We start from the raw sequence: 24,231 nt of genomic DNA, 5'->3' as shown, positions 1-24,231 counted from the left end.
GTATAGTGGTCTTTGTAGACCGATTGAGCAAGATGGCTCATTTAGCGGCAGTGCCGGACACCATTGATGGTGAAGGTACAGCTTTGCTGTTTTTAGACCGAGTCTTTCGCCAACATGGCTTGCCTGAGGCAATTGTCTCGGATCGAGACCCGCGCTTCACCGCGAAGTTCTGGACGTCCCTCTTCAGAGTGCTCGGCACTCGTTTGGACATGTCCACAGCGGACCACCCGCAGACCGATGGTCAGACCGAACGCGTAAATCGCGCTGTGGAGGATACCCTCCGAAGCGCATGCGCTGAGGCGCCAAAACGCTGGAGCCAGATGCTCCCACTCGTTGAGTTCGCATTAAATAATGCAGTGCACGCCTCGACAGGCTACACTCCGTTCTATGTGAACGGCTTGGTTAGCCCTCGCGTCCCACTGACGCCGCCACGCAGTGGCTCAGGGCTTGATGGGGGAGGGATAGCCGAGCGGCTAGCTGATGTCAGCCCTGTTGCGGTTCGCAAGCAAGTCAATGACTTTGTCTCTTTGAGACTAAGCGTAATGCGTCAAGTACGCGACGCTATGGCTGAAAGCCAAGACATGCAAAAAGAACATGCAGATGCCAAAGGCAGACGCAATGAAGAAAGGTTTGAGGTCGGTGACCAAGTTTTATTAAATGCAAAAAACTTACCTACTCATGCAGTGTCTGCAGTCTTCAAGACGAAGTTAAGACCTCGGTTCATAGGACCGTTCAAGGTCGTGGCCAGGAAGGGCCTAGCGTATACCGTATTTGAGATCTCCTACTTCAGACCCAATATTTTTGAAGTTGTATTGTTGCAAAATACACAAGATCTGTACATGTACCGACGCATCTCTAATACGTATTATTTAAACAAAACAATTTAGTTATCAAGTTATTCTTCGGGAACTACGAAGTTATCTGTCGTGACGCGTATCCACAGCATGGCGCACTACGGGCACTTCTTCCAGCAACCGTCGTAGCAGCTCCCAATCAGGTTCCCTCCACAACCGAAAGCTTGTAGGCGTATGAAATGGCAACGCGCTTGAACTTCTTGGGAGGCTTGCCAGTGCCAGAAATACGGGTTCTTTCTTTCCGTTGGCCGTGAGGGGAGTGCGCGCCATTGCGAATTTCTGGGTGGATAGTTACAGTTTAGCACGTTTTTTGTACTCTGAATTAGGAGATCTAGACTTGTGCGCTGTTCCATTCTCGATATGTGATTGGTTGGAGGGCAGTCTGAATTAGGAGATCACTCTGAAGTAGGAGATCTCAAATACGGTACGCTCAACCTTCCGAAGAAGATGCGCACGCATCCGGTCTTCTATGTTGGCTTGCTTAAGCCATACCAAGACCCTGCTCAAGTGAGCGCGGAGGCGTTGGCATTAAACGGTGGCTGGGCCACGGACAGCTGCAGGGCAGCAGGTGGTAGAGCCACGGGAGGCTGAACGACAGCAAGTGGTGGATCCACAGATGGCTGATCAACAGCATGTGGCAGAGCCACAGGTCGCGGAGCGAAGTGCTCGAGATGCAGGAGCAAGGCAAGCTGAACGTTCAGCCGAGCGACTGGACGCTCAAGGTCCGAGACCTGGTTGTGAGTCAACAGTGGTGGCTCTAACCTATCCACAAGGTGGATCATCTCTTCGAGATCGACCGATGGGCGGTGAACGTGAACGTTCGCGTCGTGGACGCCGGCGTCGTATGGACGCAGACGCCGTTCCGGCAAGTGCTGGCTCTCCCCGCGAGAGCCCAGCTGAGGCAAGGCCTCCTCCTGCTCTGCTCGATGAGCATGGTGAGCTCCACTTTCACGTGGAACGCCTTGTGGCGTGGCGTAGACGCCAGGGTCGTACCCGGTACTTAGTGAAGTGGAGGGGTTACCCTCACTCACAGAACTCATGGGAGTTTGAGGTTATCCTACGGAAAGATTGCCCTGACGTCGTTGACGCTTACGACCGGGCACATCATGTGCCGAAGCGCCACCATGGCGTGCGACAGCGTCGCCAGGCGCTGGGCGCCTCCCACTAGAGTGGGGGGCGATCAGGTCAGTAGTTGAGCTCAGGCTCTGACCAGTGGCTGCAGCAGCCAGCTCGTACGTATGAGCGGTGCTCGCAGCGGGAGCAGGAGGTGGAGAGACCTCGTAGTGTTAGGGACATGGTCCCGAAGGAAGCAGGTGCTTCGTGTTGTGCTGAACAAGGCTCAGGCACAAGCGTCTCGATAGACGCATAGTTGTTTTGAAACAACTTGCTCGATGAGCATGATCCAAATGTGGATGCGCTGTAACAGCGAAAGTGGTGTCCCGGACGGGGATCGAACCACTGGCCTTTGGCTTGACAGGCCGGAGCTCTACCATTGAGCTATAAGGGCGATGCCCGTACGTCAGTCCGAGAACGGACTACTCATGGTATGAGAGGGCTGCGCCCGGGTGGATTTGAACCACCGACCTGTGGCTTCCAAAGCCAGCGCTCGACCACTGAGCTGAAAGGGCGTTGCTCTTAAGCTTGTTCTTTCAAGGACAGTAGTTCATGGAACGAGAGGGCTGTGCCCTGGTGGGCTCGAACCACCGACCTGTGGCTTCCAAAGCCAAAGCTCGACCACTGAGCTAAAAGGGGATTGCCCTTAAGCTTGTTCAAGCGTGGACAATCGCTCATGTAACGAGAGGGCTGTGCCCTGGTGGGTTCGAACCACCGACCTGTGGCTCTCAAAGCCAACGCTCAACCATTGAGCTAAAAGGGTGTTGCCCTTAAGCTTGTCCAAGCGTGAACAATCGTTCATGGAACGAGAGGGCTGTGCCCTGGTGGGTTCGAGCCACCGACCTATCGCTTGTGAAGCGAGTGTTCAACCGCTGAGCTGCTGTTGACGACTCGAATGAGTCAAGAGCATTGCTCTAAGTGGTTTGCAACTCTTGGAGTAGGCGCGGAGCGCGAGCGTAGGTCTGAGACCGCTTGAGAGCAAGATACGCGCTGCGCTTGAAACATTGGGCCGTGGGCCGACGACGAGAAGTTGGGCATCAACGATGCGTAGGCGTTTGTGAGCTCACGGAGCTGTACAACGCTGGGGTGAGGTGTAGTAACCTCCGCCGTCTTAACAAGACGTGACCTCGCTGAGGAAAGTTTCGAGAACGGAATGTTCTCATCTTAGTGGGGGAGAGTGTAACGGGGTTACATAGTGTGGAACACACAGGGGTACGAAGTACCCGGAGAGTTAACAAACTCTCAGTACATAAGCTGGAGAGTTAACAAGGTCTCTCAGTACGTTGGCCGAAAGCCACACGTTATGCATTTGATTAGGTTTAACTATGCTAGATAGTTAAACAGATACATTTACCCCTAGGCGGCTTGGTCGCAATAATAGTAAATAAAACACTTCTGGTTTTGAAGCATAAAAGTTAAGGTGTTAACTTTGAGCCCTGGTCTTGGGCTGTAAGTGTCCTTTGGATAAGGAACTTAGTATTGGTGACTCTTTGAGTCGAACGTCTTCCTCTGACGCTAGAGCTACGGCAGCCCCGCTGCCGACAGGCTTATTGAACACATAAGTGTTAGCGAGATTCGGATAGAAGTAGCGAGTGTCATCAGGATCAGTCTTGCTCACAAGTTCGTACCCGAGAGCAACATTTACCTTGAACGCACTTGCCTGAGTCGAAAGAACGTTCTCAAGCTTATCGTAGAAATCAGTAGCCTCAATACCCTCATATAGGTGTGATTCCATGTGATTACCATTGTAAAAACGGTACTTAGGATCAGCCTTGTAGTCAGGCGACAAGTGTTTCTCAAGGGTTTCAGTCGAAACATTGTACTGCTTAGCTACCAATTTCTGGTTGATTGGGCGCGAAACGTTGCTTACATAAACCATCTTACCCGTTCTACCACGCACCTTAACACGGTAGCTACTACCCCATTTGATAGCTTGAATATTTAATCTCTTTAATCCTTCGAGCTCGTATGCAAACATGTTGCCTATATATGCTTGGCTATATTCTTCTTCGTAGATATGACTTTATAATATTTTGATCATGTATCAGGATCGACTTTATATCTTAGTCATTACAAAAGATTCTGAAATTAATCAATTCAAATATTTGGGTTATACCTTTTTGGAGGTTTTAAGCCATTGTCATTGACTATATTGGGATTGACTTTTTATTTGAGAAAAAAATAATTAATTAAGTTCGGTTTCGTTGTTAGGTTCATCAATAAGTTCGGTTTTGGATCTGCTCTATGTTCTTATCGTCGTAGCTCTTTTGATACGACAGTCGAGTTTCACGTGTGCGCTGATAGTAGCGCTTCTGCGCAGCCTTAATACGCTCTTTGTTAGCGAGGTATTGCTGAGGTGAGTACGCCATTTTTTGTATATTACTAACTTTATATTTATCAGTAATTAAACAAATATTACTTGATTCAATCCCGGAGGTGTGGCGCGCGCTCTGTTGATCTCTCATTCTTTAGTTTCACCGGTAGCTTGACGGATTTCTCTAGATGCTCTTAAGTGCTATCGTTGAGTGGACGATCAGAGATACCTTTCGATGCCATGATTAAGCAGATGAGTGCATGTAAGAAGATCTCAATTAGAAAATAAGCAAAAGGATTGCATATGGAAGATATTTATTGCAGCATCGCGTAAATTCTCCCCACAATTTCTTTCAATCCTTCAAACGACGGTATGGTATTCGCTTGAGGAAGAACAGTCTCATGCTCTCTGACCTTCTCGTCGCCACTGATCAAGAACTTCCACTCGAGAAAATTCGTCACAATGCCATACGTCAAAGTAAGATCTTCGACATCACAAGAGCTTCGAGCCCCGTCACATTCTGAACCATTCCTTGCAGCATATCTTCACGCTTTGCTTGGACAAGTGAAATTCTCTTGGTGCCACGCTTGAGCACGAACTCGAATCGACCTTTCAGGAGCACGTTCTTCCCAACCACGTCTTCTTCGACTAATATGCGGACGTTCTTAAGCAGACGACTGACTGTCTCAAGGATCGGGGCGATAAAAAACAATCTCTTGGCTTCTTTCCCATTCGAAATTTTTCCATAGAGTTCCCGCAAGTCACGAATACGAGCGAGGGGTAGCTCGATGTCAGCATCAGGTATATCGCTTGGTTGAAGGTCGAAAGAATCGTCGAAGTTGTAAATAGGTTTCATATCTTCCCAACAAAGACTCGACTAGCCCACAGTCTTGTCGACATCGTGATTTTTCCGCTTTTTGCTTGTTTTCTTGGTGTCTTCACTCGTGGTCTTCTGGTTCGCCTCTTGATTCTTCTGACGAATCATTGCATTGATCCAAGGTTCTGGACTGGGGATAAATTGGTCGGGAAAAAACCGTTTATACCACCCACCCACCCCGAGAGTTTGCAGGAAGGGTTTATTGAGGATTATTAAAAAAACCATCCACCCATCATGTTCTAGTCCACCCATCAGTCATTCACCCGCCCACTATCCCTCTCCTCTATCAATCCAGATTTATCAATCTCTAGTCCATCCATCAAATAGCATATCGCCTCGAGCTCCAGAACTTGGTCGAGGTCCAATCAGGTATCACTCTTAAATTTCCTTGCTTCAGCACAGGCCGAAGAACTGTGAACGATCGCATCAAAACCCCGACGTACTTTTGTACAGTGCACTGCAGTCGTTGATTGGGCGCTTAGTATGGTATAGGGGGCGTAAAGCCACGGCATTCTGCAATGGTCAATCCGCAAACACTGTTTGCATCGATAGACCTGCACATCCCACCCTGCTGTGCAGAGCAAAATCACTACTGTGAAGTTTGTGAATTAAGAGTGTCAACTTTGGTAATTTCATATATTAGAAGTTTGTAAGGATTTAGAAAACAAATATTTTAGTAGCTACATTCTATTAATAGATTTAGCAATATACAAAATCGTCGCTCTGGTTGCACATCCACATGGCTCCAGGCTGCGTCTGCTTTCCGACCGGGGCGAACAGTCAGATCCCTCTGCTCTATGACGACAGGAGGTTCCCCGAGCTAGCTGGAATCGCGCCGGTCCGTAGCGACATGCTGCGTAGGCTAGGCTTCAGAGGTCTTGAGGAGAGGGGAGAGTTTTGGAGAATGAGAGTCCGCAAAGAAGTCGAAAATTACTGCTGCGTGCAAAACAGAATGATTGGCTTGCCCAACCATTCTGTTCGCCCAATTCATGGAGTAATTGCATCCAATTAAAAGAATTGGTGAAGGGATAGGTGCTAAAAATCCAATTATAACACCCACCCATGCTATTTAATAAATACCCCTGATATTTCAAGGTTTTGGGGTTTTCCAGAACCCTGCATTGATCGCAGCCCATCGTTTGAGACGTTCGGGGTGCCGGTGTATTGTAGTTGGTGGCAAAGAGGGTGCCACGCCGATTGCCATGGCTGCGGAGCGGTCGTTTTTACCTTTCGGAGCCACCACCAGCACGTGAATTTGCTCACTGGATGGAAGCTCCATGTTGTTCTTCGTGTAAAACCACGTTGTTAAGGTCTTTGAGCCCAGAATCGGTTCTCCGGCCGTCAGCGCATGGATGTAGTCATCAGATTCTTTTTCCACCAGCTTCAGAGCAGCCCGATGTTCGTCTGGGAGCCATTTAAAACTTTCCTCCTTCATCTCCTCCGCAGAAGGGCGGTAAACAGGGACGACCTCTTTGCCGCTCTCATCTTCGACGGGCTGCTTCGCCAGGAAGAGCTGCAGGTCCTTGGCGTCGCCCGTGATAGTCGTTGCATTCTTCGCATTGATCGCATTCTTCAAGTCTCCCACCAGCTGGCTCGCGTCGATGTCCACAGGAAAAGCGCTTCCAGCCACACCAACGATCGCACAAACAAGTTTCACCATCTTTCCTCGAGACGGCAGGTTCTGGAATGAGGAAGAAGGGAGGGAGAATCTCTGGCGTACTTAAGCGGGAACGAAGGGTGTGACATAGACTTATAACCAATGATGGGACGCCACGTCGCGCTGGTCCGAACTAATCCTTGAGGTATAAATCTGCCAGCGTATTGCTTTTATCAATGAGAGTGACTATATTGACCGACTGAGTTAACCTTCCCCTAAGGGAAAATGCCAATCAAGGGCCGTTCAAAGCAACCTTTTCTTGTTTTGACTGTATCTTTTATTCTAGAAAAAAATAAAATATGGCCTTGGCACCAAGCAAAAGCTTACACAATTGTATATTTCCCTGGTTATTAAATTGTTTTACATCAGCTATGGTGCGTTCAGTAAGGACAAATTAAAACAGTGCATAAAATGTGACGGCCGTGCCAATTAAGGGCCGCTTGTTTTCACTATGGGTTGCTAAGTAATCTCTTATATGATACCTTAGTAGTGGCCAATGAAAATAGATAAGCCTGAAATTCCGAATTGCCTATTGGCTAACCGAATCCGGCCCTTAACTGGCCACCGGCCCCTAATTGGCAATTTACCTTACAAATTTTTGACGCGCTCCCATCCGTACGATGTATACAGTGTGTACCATGTATACCATTCAGCCTGACAGCCACTAAATTTCGAACAGCGTAACGATCGTAAGGCTGCAGGAGGGGGAAATGGATCTCCGCGTCCGAGCCGTCCAGAAGAGGCCGCTAACTGGGGCTGTCGCGCGCGAGATCGACGAGAGCGACAGCAGCGATTCTGAGCCGCCCCGAGAAGACTCCCAGGACGACGTCTGGCTCCCAACACCCGCTGCGAGCGGTGCTGGTTCGGGTGATGGAGAGTCTTCCGAGGCTTTCAGTGTGTCGGATGTAACCGATTTAACCAGCAGCACTAGCGAGGGTGGTCCCCCCACACGCGTGGTGGCATTACCACCCAACACGGTGGAGTTCGCCTCGTGGGAGGCCTTCGACGAGTACCTGGCTGCGTATGAAGCCCAAACGTTTCAAGTATGCAAGATTCATTCAAGATTTAATGAACGGATGTCTGACCCCGCTGTCCCACTAATTTTGTGCTATCTGTCTTGTAGATATTCAGGGCGCGCTCTAATACCAGCGTGGCAGAGCGCAATGCCAGGATTGACAAGTCACAGTCAAAAGCAGCTAAAATACCAGCATCGTGGGAACAGTATTCGAGGACGTTCGTTTGTACGCACTCAGGGAAGTACAAGTCTGTAGCTACGAAGCGGCCACACCAAGAGACTCGAGCACAGGGCTGCAAGGCGCAGGTACATATATGTCGGCCTGGTCGGGACTGGTCGGGTCCAGTCGGGGTCAATCGGGTAGTTCACTGACTGACAGTGGTTATATATGCTCTACAGATTAATGTCTGCGTCCAGGTAGTTGATACAAAGAATACGACGTTTGCTGTGCGGATCACTCGTTGCCGACTAGAGCACAATCATCGTCTGACAAGCCTGGCTTTCTCTTCACATCCATCGAAACGCATTATCCTCGACGAGTCAACGCTAACTACAGTTGATCGACTTCGAAAAAAAGGTGTCAAGAAGTCTGGTATCATCAGCCACCTAATGAAGCACACCGACAGTAACCCCACCCCAAAAGATGTGCAAAACCTCGTCCAGAAATTAAAGGCTCGCGAACAACGCGATGGGCCTTCAAGCACTGACAAGCGGCTTAAGAAGTGGATGAAGCAATTCGGTAATGTGCCAGGGAACGTTGGTCGGGTTTTCTTGGACGACGTTGGTGGCAAGGTAGAGTGAATGCTTTTATCAGGTCTAATGTCAATTCATGAAGTTAACATTTGTTGTTTTGTGTGCTATTGAATACGCAGAAAGTTGCGACTTGCATCACATTGCAAACAAAGCACATGCGAACACTATTCGACCAATTTCCTGAAGTTCTGATGATTGACGCAACCCACGGGACGAACCGGTCTAAGTATAAAGTTTTTTCATTCATGGCACACGATACGTTCTGTAACGGGGTTACATGGTGTGGAACACACAGGGGTACGAAGTACCCGGAGAGTTAACAAACTCTCAGTACATAAGTTGGAGAGTTAACAAGGTCTCTCAGTACGTTGGCCGAAAGCCACACGTTATGCATTTGATTAGGTTTAAATTTGCTAGATAGTTAAACAGATACATTCACACCTAGGCGGCTTGGCCGCAATAATAGTAAATAAAACACTTCTGGTTTTGAAGCATAAAAGTTAAGGTATTAACTTTGAGCCCTGGTCTTGGGCTGTAAGTGTCCTTTGGATAAGGAACTTAGTATTAGTGACTCTTTGAGTCGAACGTCTTCCTCTGACGCTAAAGCTACGGCAGCCCCGCTGCACTTGGTAGCACTCGTAGTCAATCCCGCTCCTGAGTCGGTTGACTATATCCTCTGCGAGGATGGAACACCCCGTGTTCGCGAATTTGCCCCCGGCGCAGCAGGACGCGCTTACTAAGCTTATGTCCTTGCTTGGCCCGGAGGGCGTGGCTCATCTTGCATCGCAAGGTCCAGAGGCGGTCACTGCCAGGCTGGAATCGTTCTCCCGCTACGAGAACGCGCTCTTGGAGCATGTCCAAGAGAAGATGAGCGCCGCAACGGCGGCGGCGTCGATGACGCGTGAAGAGTCTATGAGACTGAAACCGCTTATGGTGAGCGTAAAAACCTTCGAGGGGAAGGATGGAGAGAATCTCCTTCTCTGGACCCGTGAGGTCGAGATGGCCATGGGATCGGCCCTGCTCCAGTCTGAGCATCAGCGCGTGGCGCTGGCTATCTCCAGGCTTGGAGGTCGCGCTCGCGAATGGGCACTAACGTGCGGCACGTCTGTTGACGCTGCATTTCCCACTTGGGATCAGCTGAAGCAACAGCTTTCGCGCGTGTTCGCGCCACCTAATCAGGCGTACCGTATCCGGTCGAAGTTCCTTGCTACCCGCCAGGGTAAGAAGGAGTTATTGGACTATGTCCAAGAGTTGAGAACTCTTATGGCCGGAATGGCGGCGGACCCTCTTCCAGAACTGGTCAGCGTGACCGTGTTCATGGAGGGACTTCGTGTGAGCGCAGCTCGAACGGAAGTGTTCCGTGTACACCCTAACTCTTTCAAAGAGGCGGTGAATGTGGCATTGAATGCCGAGCACAACTTCAGATCGGCTCGATCTGGTTGGAGCGCTAGTAGCGCAAGCTCTTCGAGCGGTCCAGAGCCGATGGACCTCAGCTATGCTGAAGATGAAGAAGTGGAGCTTCTTGCTGCGGAGCAGCGTGCCGGCATCCGCCGATGCTTTGTGTGCAATAGCACTAAGCACTTGAGGGCATATTGCCCTCTGCGCAAGAAGCGCGTGGCTCCGGCGAGCCAACCCTCCGGGTCATCGCCGGGAAACGGCATTTCCCAGTAGGCGCGGGGCGGCCTACTGGGGAAGAACTGAGTTCTGTTGTACCTCGAAGAGGTAGAGGGCAACGGGGCTCAGCCCCGAAGAGAGCTGAGCTCTCTTACGAGAAGAGTGTGTGCAAGCCGGGCTTGCTGGTCGTTCAAGCGAACGTGAAGGGCTTTGCAAAGCCATGGAGAGCCTTGATTGACTCGGGAGCCTCGGGCAACTACGCCCGTCGCTCCACCCTAGAAGGGAGTCAGCTGTATGCTGAGGCACTGGAAGTGCCAACGAGAGATACGATCTCTGTCCGTCTCGCGACGGGGACACTGGTGACTGTGTCGAAGGTCTCTGTCGACCTTGAAGTGAAGTTTGAGAACTTCGATAGCGTGGAACGCTGCTTGGTCTTAGACCTGGATGCGAGGTATGACCTCATCCTTGGCATGGCATGGCTGGAACGCCATGAGCCATGGATCGACTGGAAGTCGAAAACGCTGGGTGCGTCGCACCCTGCTCCTAGTGGAGCTTTGGTGAGTCATGAACCCACCTCTGCTAGGAAGCAGAAGCGCTTTTGGCGCGAGCACGAGGCCGAGGCGGCCGTAGTGCTGGACATTGGTATGTCCGAAATTGTTAGCAACGAGGTTGCTGTTTGCCCTGAGGGCGTACGTGGTGCGGCACGTTATCCGCTGAGCGATGCAGGTCAGGTCAATGACCAACTGCTGGGTCCTGGTGAGGACGAGCGCGGAGTGGCGCGTAATCCACTGAGTGGTATGAATCTGGTCGATGACCTACCGCTGCGTGACCCGAGGGTCGCGGTCGACTGCGAGTCGAGGCATCATGGGCGTGGCCCAGGAGATGCAGGTGAAGTGACACCTAGTTCACTGTGTGAAGGTCAAGAAACTCTTGGCTTTCAGCCGAGTGTCTTGCGAGACACTGTATCCTCTTCCAGGAGTGATGGTGCTGCTGCACCCCGTGGTGGTGACGGAGATGTCGCCACACCGCCCTCATCCGGCCGGGCTCGGTCGCGGAGGGAGAGGAGAAGAAGACGCAGGGCGTCTGTGACGTCTTCGACGTCGGACGATGTGTCCAACGTGACGAGCGGTGATGCTCCACGTGATTGCTGTGAACAGCTGTATACACTCGTGAACGGAGTGACGGGGGAGGTAGAAGGCGATATCAGCCTTGATACTCTGCCCGCTGCAGATGCTCTGCTAGAGCTGGACGAGATGTCCATTGCCGAGTTCGGCGAAGCCTTAAAGGCAGGCGAGCTAGCCGAGGTGGTCTTGCTGGGACCTGAGGAGGAGTTGAACTCCTCATCCGTCGTGGACGACGCGGTCCTAGAGGACACCAAGAAGGCGCTGAGCGCAAGAAGTGGATCGGCGATCCTCAAAGATCCTTCGGATCCCTTCTACCCAGTGGTGAAGGAGTATGGAGATGTTGTCTCGAAAGACCCACCGACGGGTCTGCCTCCGGATCGAGGCGTGTGTCATGAGATTGACCTGGTTCCTGGAACCAAATACTGCGTAACAAGGCAATGGCCTTTGCCGAGAGAGCAGTGTGACGTCATTGACGCATTCTTCCGTGCGAAGCACGAGGCAGGGATGGTGCGTGAGAGTAAGTCTCCGCACTCGACACCCACGTTCTGTGTCAGAAAGCCGAACGGCAAGTGGCGCATTGTTCATGCTTTTAACAAGCTAAATGCGGCCACTATCCCGGCGCAAACGCCGATTCCTCGCAAGGATGTTCTGCAGAACAACATGGTAGGCTGTACGTTGTACAGCGCGCTCGACTTGGTCGATGGTTACTACCAATTGCTCATGAGAGCGAGCGACATTCCGCTGACAGCGGTGAGTACTCCGAGCGGTATGCTCTGGGAGTGGCTGGTCATGCCCCAGGGGCTGTCGAACGCACCAGCAACGTTCAATCGTCTTGTGACGCAGTTGTTTCGGCCCCACCGGACGTACGCTCAGACGTACTTTGACGATATATTCGTCCATAGTCGTGCCGAGCACGGAAAGTCAGACGTGGATAACCACATTGACCACTTGCGAGCGGTGCTCGAGTGCATGCGCACTAATAAGTTGTATGCCAACTTGGACAAGTGCGTCTTTGGCGCGGAGGAGATACCTTTCCTCGGGTGCTTCATTGGGAAGCGTGGCTTACGGGCAGATCCTGCCAAAGTCAAGGCCATCGTGGACTGGCCGGTTCCCAAGAACCAAAAAGACTTACGCAAGTGGCTAGGCTTAGCCAATTACTTGCACAAGTACAGCGCGAACTACGCGGAGATGGCTCGGCCATTATCAGATCTCCTTAAGAAGGACGCACCATGGTGCTGGAACGTTGAGCACGACGGAGCCTTTGAGGCTGTGAAGGAGAGCCTCCTCCAGGCTCCGATCCTTGCGCTACCGGACCCGGATAGTCCGTTTAGCGTCGTCTGTGACGCCTCCGATTTTGCAATCGGTTGTGCTTTACTACAAGCAGACGCCGAAGGGCGTGAACGCGTGATCGCGTTTGAGTCTCGCCAGCTCAAAGCTGCAGAGAAGAACTATCCAGTTCATGACAAAGAGCTACTTGCAATGAAGTATGCTCTAGTCAAATTCAGGGTAGAAGATGCGCACGCATCCGGTCTTCTATGTTGGCTTGCTTAAGCCATACCAAGACCCTGCTCAAGTGAGCGCGGAGGCGTTGGCATTAAACGGTGGCTGGGCCACGGACAGCTGCAGGGCAGCAGGTGGTAGAGCACGGGAGGCTGAACGACAGCAAGTGGTGGATCCACAGATGGCTGATCAACAGCATGTGGCAGAGCCACAGGTCGCGGAGCGAAGTGCTCGAGATGCAGGAGCAAGGCAAGCTGAACGTTCAGCCGAGCGACTGGACGCTCAAGGTCCGAGACCTGGTTGTGAGTCAACAGTGGTGGCTCTAACCTATCCACAAGGTGGATCATCTCTTCGAGATCGACCGATGGGCGGTGAACGTGAACGTTCGCGTCGTGGACGCCGGCGTCGTATGGACGCAGACGCCGTTCCGGCAAGTGCTGGCTCTCCCCGCGAGAGCCCAGCTGAGGCAAGGCCTCCTCCTGCTCTGCTCGATGAGCATGGTGAGCTCCACTTTCACGTGGAACGCCTTGTGGCGTGGCGTAGACGCCAGGGTCGTACCCGGTACTTAGTGAAGTGGAGGGTTTACCCTCACTCACAGAACTCATGGGAGTTTGAGGTTATCCTACGGAAAGATTGCCCTGACGTCGTTGACGCTTACGACCGGGCACATCATGTGCCGAAGCGCCACCATGGCGTGCGACAGCGTCGCCAGGCGCTGGGCGCCTCCCACTAGAGTGGGGGGCGATCAGGTCAGTAGTTGAGCTCAGGCTCTGACCAGTGGCTGCAGCAGCCAGCTCGTACGTATGAGCGGTGCTCGCAGCGGGAGCAGGAGGTGGAGAGACCTCGTAGTGTTAGGGACATGGTCCCGAAGGAAGAAGGTGCTTCGTGTTGTGCTGAACAAGGCTCAGGCACAAGCGTCTCGATAGACGCATAGTTGTTTTGAAACAACTTGCTCGATGAGCATGATCCAAATGTGGATGCGCTGTAACAGCGAAAGTGGTGTCCCGGACGGGGATCGAACCACTGGCCTTTGGCTTGACAGGCCGGAGCTCTACCATTGAGCTATAAGGGCGATGCCCGTACGTCAGTCCGAGAACGGACTACTCATGGTATGAGAGGGCTGCGCCCGGGTGGATTTGAACCACCGACCTGTGGCTTCCAAAGCCAGCGCTCGACCACTGAGCTGAAAGGGCGTTGCTCTTAAGCTTGTCCTTTCAAGGACAGTAGTTCATGGAACGAGAGGGCTGTGCCCTGGTGGGTTCGAACCACCGACCTGTGGCTTCCAAAGCCAAAGCTCGACCACTGAGCTAAAAGGGGATTGCCCTTAAGCTTGTTCAAGCGTGGACAATCGCTCATGTAACGAAAGGGCTGTGCCCTGGTGGGTTCGAGCCACCGACCTGTGGCTCTCAAAGCCAACGCTCAACCATTGAGCTAAAAGGGTGTTGCCCTTAATCTTGTCCAAGCGTGAACAATCGTTCATGGAACGAGAGGGCTGTGCCCTGGTGGGTTCGAACCACCGACCTATCGCTTGTGAAGCGAGTGTTCAACCGCTGAGCTGCTGTTGACGACTCGAATGAGTCAAGAGCATTGCTCTAAGTGGTTTGCAACTCTTGGAGTAGGCGCGGAGCGCGAGCGTAGGTCTGAGACCGCTTGAGAGCAAGATGCGCGCTGCGCTTGAAACATTGGGCCGTGGGCCGACGACGAGAAGTTGGGCATCAACGATGCGTAGGCGTTTGTGAGCTCACGGAGCTGTACAACGCTGGGGTGAGGTGTAGTAACCTCCGCCGTCTTAACAAGACGTGACCTCGCTGAGGAAAGTTTCGAGAACGGAATGTTCTCATCTTAGTGGGGGAGAGTGTAACGGGGTTACATAGTGTGGAACACACAGGGGTACGAAGTACCCGGAGAGCTAACAAACTCTCAGTACATAAGCTGGAGAGTTAACAAGGTCTCTCAGTACGTTGGCCGAAAGCCACACGTTATGCATTTGATTAGGTTTAACTATGCTAGATAGTTAAACAGATACATTTACCCCTAGGCGGCTTGGTCGCAATAATAGTAAATAAAACACTTCTGGTTTTGAAGCATAAAAGTTAAGGTGTTAACTTTGAGCCCTGGTCTTGGGCTGTAAGTGTCCTTTGGATAAGGAACTTAGTATTGGTGACTCTTTGAGTCGAACGTCTTCCTCTGACGCTAGAGCTACGGCAGCCCCGCTGCACTTGGTAGCACTTGTTGGTCAATCCCGCTCCTGAGTCGGTTGACTATATCCTCTGCGAGGATGGAACACCCCGTGTTCGCGAATTTGCCCCCGGCGCAGCAGGACGCGCTTACTAAGCTTATGTCCTTGCTTGGCCCGGAGGGCGTGGCTCATCTTGCATCGCAAGGTCCAGAGGCGGTCACTGCCAGGCTGGAATCGTTCTCCCGCTACGAGAACGCGCTCTTGGAGCATGTCCAAGAGAAGATGAGCGCCGCAACGGCGGCGGCGTCGATGACGCGTGAAGAGTCTATGAGACTGAAACCGCTCATGGTAAGCGTAAAAACCTTCGAGGGGAAGGATGGAGAGAATCTCCTTCTCTGGACCCGTGAGGTCGAGATGGCCATGGGATCGGCCCTGCTCCAGTCTGAGCATCAGCGCGTGGCGCTGGCTATCTCCAGGCTTGAAGGTCGCGCTCGCGAATGGGCACTAACGTGCGGCACGTCTGTTGACGCTGCATTTCCCACTTGGGATAAGCTGAAGCAACAGCTTTCGCGCGTGTTCGCGCCGCCTAATCAGGCGTACCGTATCCGGTCAAAGTTCCTTGCTACCCGCCAGGGTAAGAAGGATTTATTGGACTATGTCCAAGAGTTGAGAACTCTTATCGCCGGAATGGCGGCGGACCCTCTTCCGGAACTGGTCAGCGTGACCGTGTTCATGGAGGGACTTCGTGTGAGCGCAGCTCGAACGGAAGTGTTCCGTGTACACCCTAACTCTTTTGAAGAGGCGGTGGATGTGGCATTGAATGCCGAGCACAACTTCAGGTCGGCGCGACCTGGTTGGAGCGCTGGTAGCGCAAGCTCTTCGGGCGGTCCAGAGCCGATGGACCTCAGCTATGCTGAAGATGAAGAAGCGGAGCTTCTTGCTGCGGAGCAGCGCGCCGGCATCCGCCGATGCTTTGTGTGCAATAGCACTAAGCACTTGAGGGCCTATTGCCCTCTGCGCAAGAAGCGCGAGGCTCCGGCGAGCCAACCCTCCGGGTCATCGCCGGGAAACGGCAACTCCCAGTAGGCGCGGGGCGGCCTACTGGGGAAGAACTGAGTTCTGTTGTGCCTCGAAGAGGTAGAGGGCAACGGGGCTCAGCCCCGAAGAGAGCTGAGCTCTCTTACGAGAAGAGTGTGTGCAAGCCGGGCTTGCTGGTCGTTCAAGCGAACGTGAAGGGCTTTGCAAAGCCATGGAGAGTCTTGATTGACTCGGGAGCCTCGGGCAACTACGCCCGTCGCTCCAGGGGGTCAGCTGTATGCTGAGGCACTGGAAGTGCCAACGAGAGATACGATCTCTGTCCGTCTCGCGACGGGGACACTGGTAACTGTGTCGAAGGTCTCTGTCGACCTTGGAGTGAAGTTTGAGAACTTCGATAGCGTGGAACGCTGTTTGGTCTTAGACCTGGATGCGAGGTATGACCTCATCCTTGGCATGGCATGGCTGGAACGCGATGAGCCATGGATCGACTGGAAGTCGAAAACGCTGGGTGCGTCGCACCCTGCTCCTAGTGGAGCTTTGGTGAGTCATGAACCCACCTCTGCTAGGAAGCAGAAGCGCTTTTGGCGCGAGCACGAGGCCGATGCGGCCGTAGTGCTGGACATTGGTATGTCCGAAATTGTTAGCAACGAGATTGCTGTTTGCCCTGAGGGCGTACGTGGTGCGGCACGTTATCCGCTGAGCGGTGCAGGTCAGGTCAATGACCAACTGCTGGGTCCTGGTGAGGACGAGCGCGGAGTGGCGCGTAATCCACTGAGTGGTATGAATCTGGTCGATGACCTACCGCTGCGTGACCCGAGGGTCGCGGTCGACTGCGAGTCGAGGCATCATGGGCGTGGCCCAGGAGATGCAGGTGAAGTGACACCTAGCTCACTGTGTGAAGGTCAAGAACCTCTTGGCTTTCAGCCGAGTGTCTTGCGAGACACTGTATCCTCTTCGAGGAGTGATGGTGCTGCTGCACCCGGTGGTGGTGACGGAGATGTCGCCACACCGCCCTCATCCGGCCGGGATCGGTCGCGGAGGGAGAGGAGAAGAAGACGCAGGACGTCTGTGACGTCTTCGACGTCAGACGAGGTGTCCAACGTGACGAGCGGTGATGCTCCACGTGATTGCTGTGAACAGCTGTATACACTCGTGAACGGAGTGACGGGGGAGGTAGAAGGCGATATCAGCCTTGATACTCTGCCCGCTGCTGATGCTCTGCTAGAGCTGGACGAGATGTCCATTGCCGAGTTCGGCAAAAGCCTTAAAGGCAGGCGAGCTAGCCGAGGTGGTCTTGCTGGGACCTGAGGAGGAGTTGAACTCCTCATCCGTCGTGGACGACGCGGTCCTAGAGGACACCAAGAAGGCGCTGAGCGCAAGAAGTGGACCGGCGATCCTCAAAGATCCTTCGGATCCCTTCTACCCGGTGGTGAAGGAGTATGGAGACGTTGTCTCGAAAGACCCACCGACGGGCCTGCCTCCGGATCGAGGCGTGTGTCATGAGATTGACCTGGTTCCTGGAACCAAATACTGCGTAACAAGGCAATGGCCTTTGCCGAGAGAGCAGTGTGACGTCATTGACGCATTCTTCCGTGCGAAGCACGAGGCAGGGATGGTGCGTGAGAGTAAGTCTCCGCACTCGACACCCACGTTCTGTGTCAGAAAGCCGAACGGCAAGTGGCGCATTGTTCATGCTTTTAACAAGCTAAATGCGGCCACTATCCCGGCGCAAACGCCGATTCCTCGCAAGGATGTTCTGCAGAACAACATGGTAGGCTGTACGTTGTACAGCGCGCTCGACTTGGTCGATGGTTACTACCAATTGCTCATGAGAGCGAGCGACATTCCGCTGACAGCGGTGAGTACTCCGAGCGGTATGCTCTGGGAGTGGCTGGTCATGCCCCAGGGGCTGTCGAACGCACCAGCAACGTTCAATCGTCTTGTGACGCAGTTGTTTCGGCCCCACCGGACGTACGCTCAGACGTACTTTGACGATATATTCGTCCATAGTCGTGCCGAGCACGGAAAGTCAGACGTGGATAACCACATTGACCACTTGCGAGCGGTGCTCGAGTGCATGCGCACTAATAAGTTGTATGCCAACTTGGACAAGTGCGTCTTTGGCGCGGAGGAGATACCTTTCCTCGGGTGCTTCATTGGGAAGCGTGGCTTACGGGCAGATCCTGCCAAAGTCAAGGCCATCGTGGACTGGCCGGTTCCCAAGAACCAAAAAGACTTACGCAAGTGGCTAGGCTTAGCCAATTACTTGCACAAGTACAGCGCGAACTAGGCGGAGATGGCTCGGTCATTATCAGATCTCCTTAAGAAGGACGCACCATGGTGCTGAAACGTCGAGCACGACGGAGCCTTTGAGGCTGTGAAGGAGAGCCTCCTCCAGGCTCCGATCCTTGCGCTACCGGACCCGGATAGTCCGTTTAGCGTCGTCTGTGACGCCTCCGATTTTGCAATCGGTTGTGCTTTACTACAAGCAGACGCCGAAGGGCGTGAACGCGTGATCGCGTTTGAGTCTCGCCAGCTCAAAGCTGCAGAGAAGAACTATCCAGTTCATGACAAAGAGCTACTTGCAATGAAGTATGCTCTAGTCAAATTCAGGGTACACCTGCTAGGCTCTAAGCCTTTTGTGATCTTTACTGATCATGCGTTGTTACGCACTGCGACACAGTCGCCTCATCTCTCTCAGAGAATGGCAAGATGGCTTTCCTTCTTTGCCGAGTATAACTTCGAGGTGAAGTACAAGCCGGGGCGGCTTAATGTAGTGGCCGATGCGCTCTCGCGCAGGCCGGACTACGAGCTAGCTCATGTCACGACAGTGACGTCGTCAGTGCCTGACTTGATACGCGGAGCGTATGCACAAGACGACATGTGCGTAGCGCTGCTACGGGCTCTTGGGAGCGAAGAGTTTAAAGACTCTGACAAGGAATTGTCTGGGCGCTTACGCGCGAGGCTGCATCGATACTCACTCGATGGCGGCCTGCTGTACTACAGCACCGACTCTGAGGATAACCCTCGTGTAGTCGTTCCTCATGATGAGGATCTAAAGTATCGAATCCTCTATGAGGTTCATGATACGCCCGTGGGCGGGCACTTAGGTCGGGAGAAGACCTATGGCTCGGTGAGCTCGATGTACTGGTGGCCCAAGATGTATAAGTGGGTCGGCACCCATGTACGCACGTGTGAGACGTGTCAACGGACAAAGTCCGCGCCGAGCACGGCAGCGCCATTGGCGAGTTTGCCTGTCCCCAAGGGATGTTGGCAGTCCATGAGTATGGACTTTGTGTTTGGCCTTCCCAAGGATAAGGCGGGAAACACGGGTATAGTGGTCTTTGTAGACCGATTGAGCAAGATGGCTCATTTAGCGGCAGTGCCGGACACCATTGATGGTGAAGGTACAGCTTTGCTGTTTTTAGACCGAGTCTTTCGCCAACATGGCTTGCCTGAGGCAATTGTCTCGGATCGAGACCCGCGCTTCACCGCGAAGTTCTGGACGTCCCTCTTCAGAGTGCTTGGCACTCGTTTGGACATGTCCACAGCGGACCATCCGCAGACCGATGGTCAAACAGAACGCGTGAATCGCGTTGTGGAGGATATCCTCCGAAGCGTATGCGCTGAGGCGCCAAAACGCTGGAGCCAGATGCTCCCACTCGTTGAGTTCGCATTAAATAATGCAGTGCACGCCTCGACAGGCTACACTCCGTTCTATGTGAACGGCTTGGTTAACCCTCGCGTCCCACTGACGCCGCCACGCAGTGGCTCAGGGCTTGATGGGGGAGGGATAGCCGAGCGGCTAGCTGATGTCAGCCCTGTTGCGGTTCGCAAGCAAGTCGATGACTTTGTTTCTTTGAGACTGAGCGTAATGCGTCAAGTACGCGACGCTATGGCTGAAAGCCAAGACACGCAGAAGGAACATGCAGATGCCAAGGGCAGAAGCAATGTTGAGAGGTTTGAGGTCGGTGACCAAGTTTTATTAAACGCTAAGAACCTACCTACTCATGCAGTGTCTGCAGTCTTCAAGACGAAGTTAAGACCTCGGTTCATAGGACCGTTCAAGGTCGTGGCCAGGAAGGGCCTAGCGTATACCGTATTTGAGATCTCCTACTTCAGACCCAATATTTTTGAAGTTGTATTGTTGCAAAATACACAAGATCTGTACATGTACCGACGCATCTCTATCACGTATTATTTAAACAAAACAATTTAGTTATCAAGTTATTCTTCGGGAACTACGAAGTTATCTGTCGTGACGCGTATCCACAGCATGGCGCACTACGGGCACTTCTTCCAGCAACCGTCGTAGCAGCTCCCAATCAGGTTCCCTCCACAACCGAAAGCTTGTAGGCGTATGAAATGGCAACGCGCTTGAACTTCTTGGGAGGCTTGCCAGTGCCAGAAATACGGGTTCTTTCTTTCCGTTGGCCGTGAGGGGAGTGCGCGCCATTGCGAATTTCTGGGTGGATAGTTACAGTTTAGCACGTTTTTTGTACTCTGAATTAGGAGATCTAGACTTGTGCGCTGTTCCATTCTCGATATGTGATTGGTTGGAGGGCAGTCTGAATTAGGAGATCACTCTGAAGTAGGAGATCTCAAATACGGTACGCTCAACCTTCCGAAGAAGATGCGCACGCATCCGGTCTTCTATGTTGGCTTGCTTAAGCCATACCAAGACCCTGCTCAAGTGAGCGCGGAGGCGTTGGCATTAAACGGTGGCTGGGCCACGGACAGCTGCAGGGCAGCAGGTGGTAGAGCCACGGGAGGCTGAACGACAGCAAGTGGTGGATCCACAGATGGCTGATCAACAGCATGTGGCAGAGCCACATGTCGCGGAGCGAAGTGCTCGAGATGCAGGAGCAAGGCAAGCTGAACGTTCAGCCGAGCGACTGGACGCTCAAGGTCCGAGACCTGGTTGTGAGTCAACAGTGGTGGCTCTAACCTATCCACAAGGTGGATCATCTCTTCGAGATCGACCGATGGGCGGTGAACGTGAACGTTCGCGTCGTGGACGCCGGCGTCGTATGGACGCAGACGCCGTTCCGGCAAGTGCTGACTCTCCCCGCGAGAGCCCAGCTGAGGCAAGGCCTCCTCCTGCTCTGCTCGATGAGCATGGTGAGCTCCACTTTCACGTGGAACGCCTTGTGGCGTGGCGTAGACGCCAGGGTCGTACCCGGTACTTAGTGAAGTGGAGGGGTTACCCTCACTCACAGAACTCATGGAAGTTTGAGGTTATCCTACGGAAAGATTGCCCTGACGTCGTTGACGCTTACGACCGGGCACATCATGTGCCGAAGCGCCACCATGGCGTGCGACAGCGTCGCCATGCGCTGGGCGCCTCTCACTAGAGTGGGGGGGCGATCAGGTCAGTAGTTGAGCTCAGGCTCTGACCAGTGGCTGCATCAGCCAGCTCGTACGTATGAGCGGTGCTCGCAGCGGGAGCAGGAGGTGGAGAGACCTCGTAGTGTTAGGGACATGGTCCCGAAGGAAGCAGGTGCTTCGTGTTGTGCTGAACAAGGCTCAGGCACAAGCGTCTCGATAGACGCATAGTTGTTTTGAAACAACTTGCTCGATGAGCATGATCCAAATGTGGATGCGCTGTAACAGCGAAAGTGGTGTCCCGGACGGGGATCGAACCACTGGCCTTTGGCTTGACAGGCCGGAGCTCTACCATTGAGCTATAAGGGCGATGCCCGTACGTCAGTCCGAGAACGGACTACTCATGGTATGAGAGGGCTGCGCCCGGGTGGATTTGAACCACCGACCTGTGGCTTCCAAAGCCAGCGCTCGACCACTGAGCTGAAAGGGCGTTGCTCTTAAGCTTGTCCTTTCAAGGACAGTAGTTCATGGAACGACAGGGCTGTGCCCTGGTGGGTTCGAACCACCGACCTGTGGCTTCCAAAGCCAAAGCTCGACCACTGAGCTAAAAGGGGATTGCCCTTAAGCTTGTTCAAGCGTGGACAATCGCTCATGTAACGAGAGGGCTGTGCCCTGGTGGGTTCGAACCACCGACCTGTGGCTCTCAAAGCCAACGCTCAACCATTGAGCTAAAAGGGTGTTGCCCTTAAGCTTGTCCAAGCGTGAACAATCGTTCATGGAACGAGAGGGCTGTGCCCTGGTGGGTTCGAACCACCGACCTATCGCTTGTGAAGCGAGTGTTCAACCGCTGAGCTGCTGTTGACGACTCGAATGAGTCAAGAGCATTGCTCTAAGTGGTTTGCAACTCTTGGAGTAGGCGCGGAGCGCGAGCGTAGGTCTGAGACCGCTTGAGAGCAAGATGCGCGCTGCGCTTGAAACATTGGGCCGTGGGCCGACGACGAGAAGTTGGGCATCAACGATGCGTAGGCGTTTGTGAGTTCACGGGAGCTGTACAACGCTGGGGTGAGGGTGTAGTAACCTCCGCCGTCTTAACAAGACGTGACCTCGCTGAGGAAGTTTCGAGAACGGAATGTTCTCATCTTAGTGGGGGAGAGTGTAACGGGTTACATAGTGTGGAACACACAGGGGTACGAAGTACCCGGAGAGTTAACAAACTCTCAGTACATAAGCTGGAGAGTTAACAAGGTCTCTCAGTACGTTGGCCGAAAGCCACACGTTATGCATTTGATTAGGTTTAACTATGCTAGATAGTTAAACAGATACATTCACACCTAGGCGGCTTGGCCGCAATAATAGTAAATAAAACACTTCTGGTTTTGAAGCATAAAAGTTAAGGTGTTAACTTTGAGCCCTGGTCTTGGGCTGTAAGTGTCCTTTGGATAAGGAACTTAGTATTGGTGACTCTTTGAGTCGAACGTCTTCCTCTGACGCTAGAGCTACGGCAGCCCCGCTGCCGACAGGCTTATTGAACACATAAGTGTTAGCGAGATTCGGATAGAAGTAGCGAGTGTCATCAGGATCAGTCTTGCTCACAAGTTCGTACCCAAGAGCAACATTTACCTTGAACGCACTTGCCTGAGTCGAAAGAAAAAATTCAAGCTTATCGTAGAAATCAGTAGCCTCAATACCCTCATATAGGTGTGATTCCATGTGATTACCATTGTAAAAACGGTACTTAGGATCAGCCTTGTAGTCAGGCGACAAGTGTTTCTCAAGGGTTTCAGTCGAAACATTGTACTGCTTAGCTACCAATTTCTGGTTGATTGGGCGCGAAACGTTGCTTACATAAACCATCTTACCCGTTCTACCACGCACCTTAACACGGTAGCTACTACCCCATTTGATAGCTTGAATATTTAATCTCTTTAATCCTTCGAGCTCGTATGCAAACATGTTGCCTATATATGCTTGGCTATATTCTTCTTCGTAGATATGACTTTATAATATTTTGATCATGTATCAGGATCGACTTTATATCTTAGTCATTACAAAAGATTCTGAAATTAATCAATTCAAATATTTGGGTTATACCTTTTTGGAGGTTTTAAGCCATTGTCATTGACTATATTGGGATTGACTTTTTATTTGAGAAAAAAATAATTAATTAAGTTCGGTTTCGTTGTTAGGTTCATCAATAAGTTCAATTTTGCTCTGTTCTTATCGTCGTAGCTCTTTTGATACGACAGTCGAGTTTCACGTGTGCGCTGATAGTAGCGCTTCTGCGCAGCCTTAATGCGCTCTTTGTTAGCGAGGTATTGCTGAGGTGAGTACGCCATTTTTTGTATATTACTAACTTTATATTTATCAGTAATAAAACAAATATTACTTGATTCAATCCTGGAGGTGTGGCGCGCGCTCTGTTGATCTCTCATTCTTTAGTTTCACCGGTAGCTTGACGGATTTCTCTAGATGCTCTTAAGTGCTATCGTTGAGTGGACGATCAGAGATACCTTTCGATGCCATGATTAAGCAGATGAGTGCATGTAAGAAGATCTCAATTAGAAAATAAGCAAAAGGATTGCAACTCATATGGAAGATATTTATTGCAGCATCGCGTAAATTTTCCCCACAATTTCTTTCAATCCTTCAAACGACGGTATGGTATCCGCTTGAGGAAGAACAGTCTCATGCTCTCTGACCTTCTCGTCGCCACTGATCAAGAACTTCCACTCGAGAAAATTCGTCACAATGCCATACGTCACAGTGAGATCTTCGACATCAGCAAGAGCTTCGAGCCCCGTCACATTCTGAACCATTCCTTGCAGCATATCTTCACGCTTGGCTTGGACAAGTGAAATTCTCTTGGTG

At 52.2% G+C, this 24,231-nt stretch overlaps 1 protein-coding gene across 1 annotated transcript; it reads right to left on the bottom strand.

The window, feature by feature from the left end:
- Positions 1 to 6,248: 6,248 nt before the first annotated feature.
- On the bottom strand, positions 6,249 to 6,818 carry PITG_05045 (Crinkler (CRN) family protein; the record flags this gene model as incomplete). Its single annotated transcript, XM_002905671.1, has 1 exon — positions 6,249 to 6,818. The coding sequence occupies one exon, from the start codon at positions 6,816 to 6,818 to the stop codon at positions 6,249 to 6,251; it is 570 nt and encodes a 189-aa protein (XP_002905717.1).
- Between the last annotated feature and the right edge of the window lie 17,413 nt (positions 6,819 to 24,231).

Source organism: Phytophthora infestans, genomic scaffold (genome assembly GCF_000142945.1).
Source record: "Phytophthora infestans T30-4 supercont1.6 genomic scaffold, whole genome shotgun sequence".
Classification (NCBI taxonomy): domain Eukaryota; phylum Oomycota; class Peronosporomycetes; order Peronosporales; family Peronosporaceae; genus Phytophthora; species Phytophthora infestans.
This window is presented reverse-complemented; position numbering and strand designations above follow the sequence as displayed.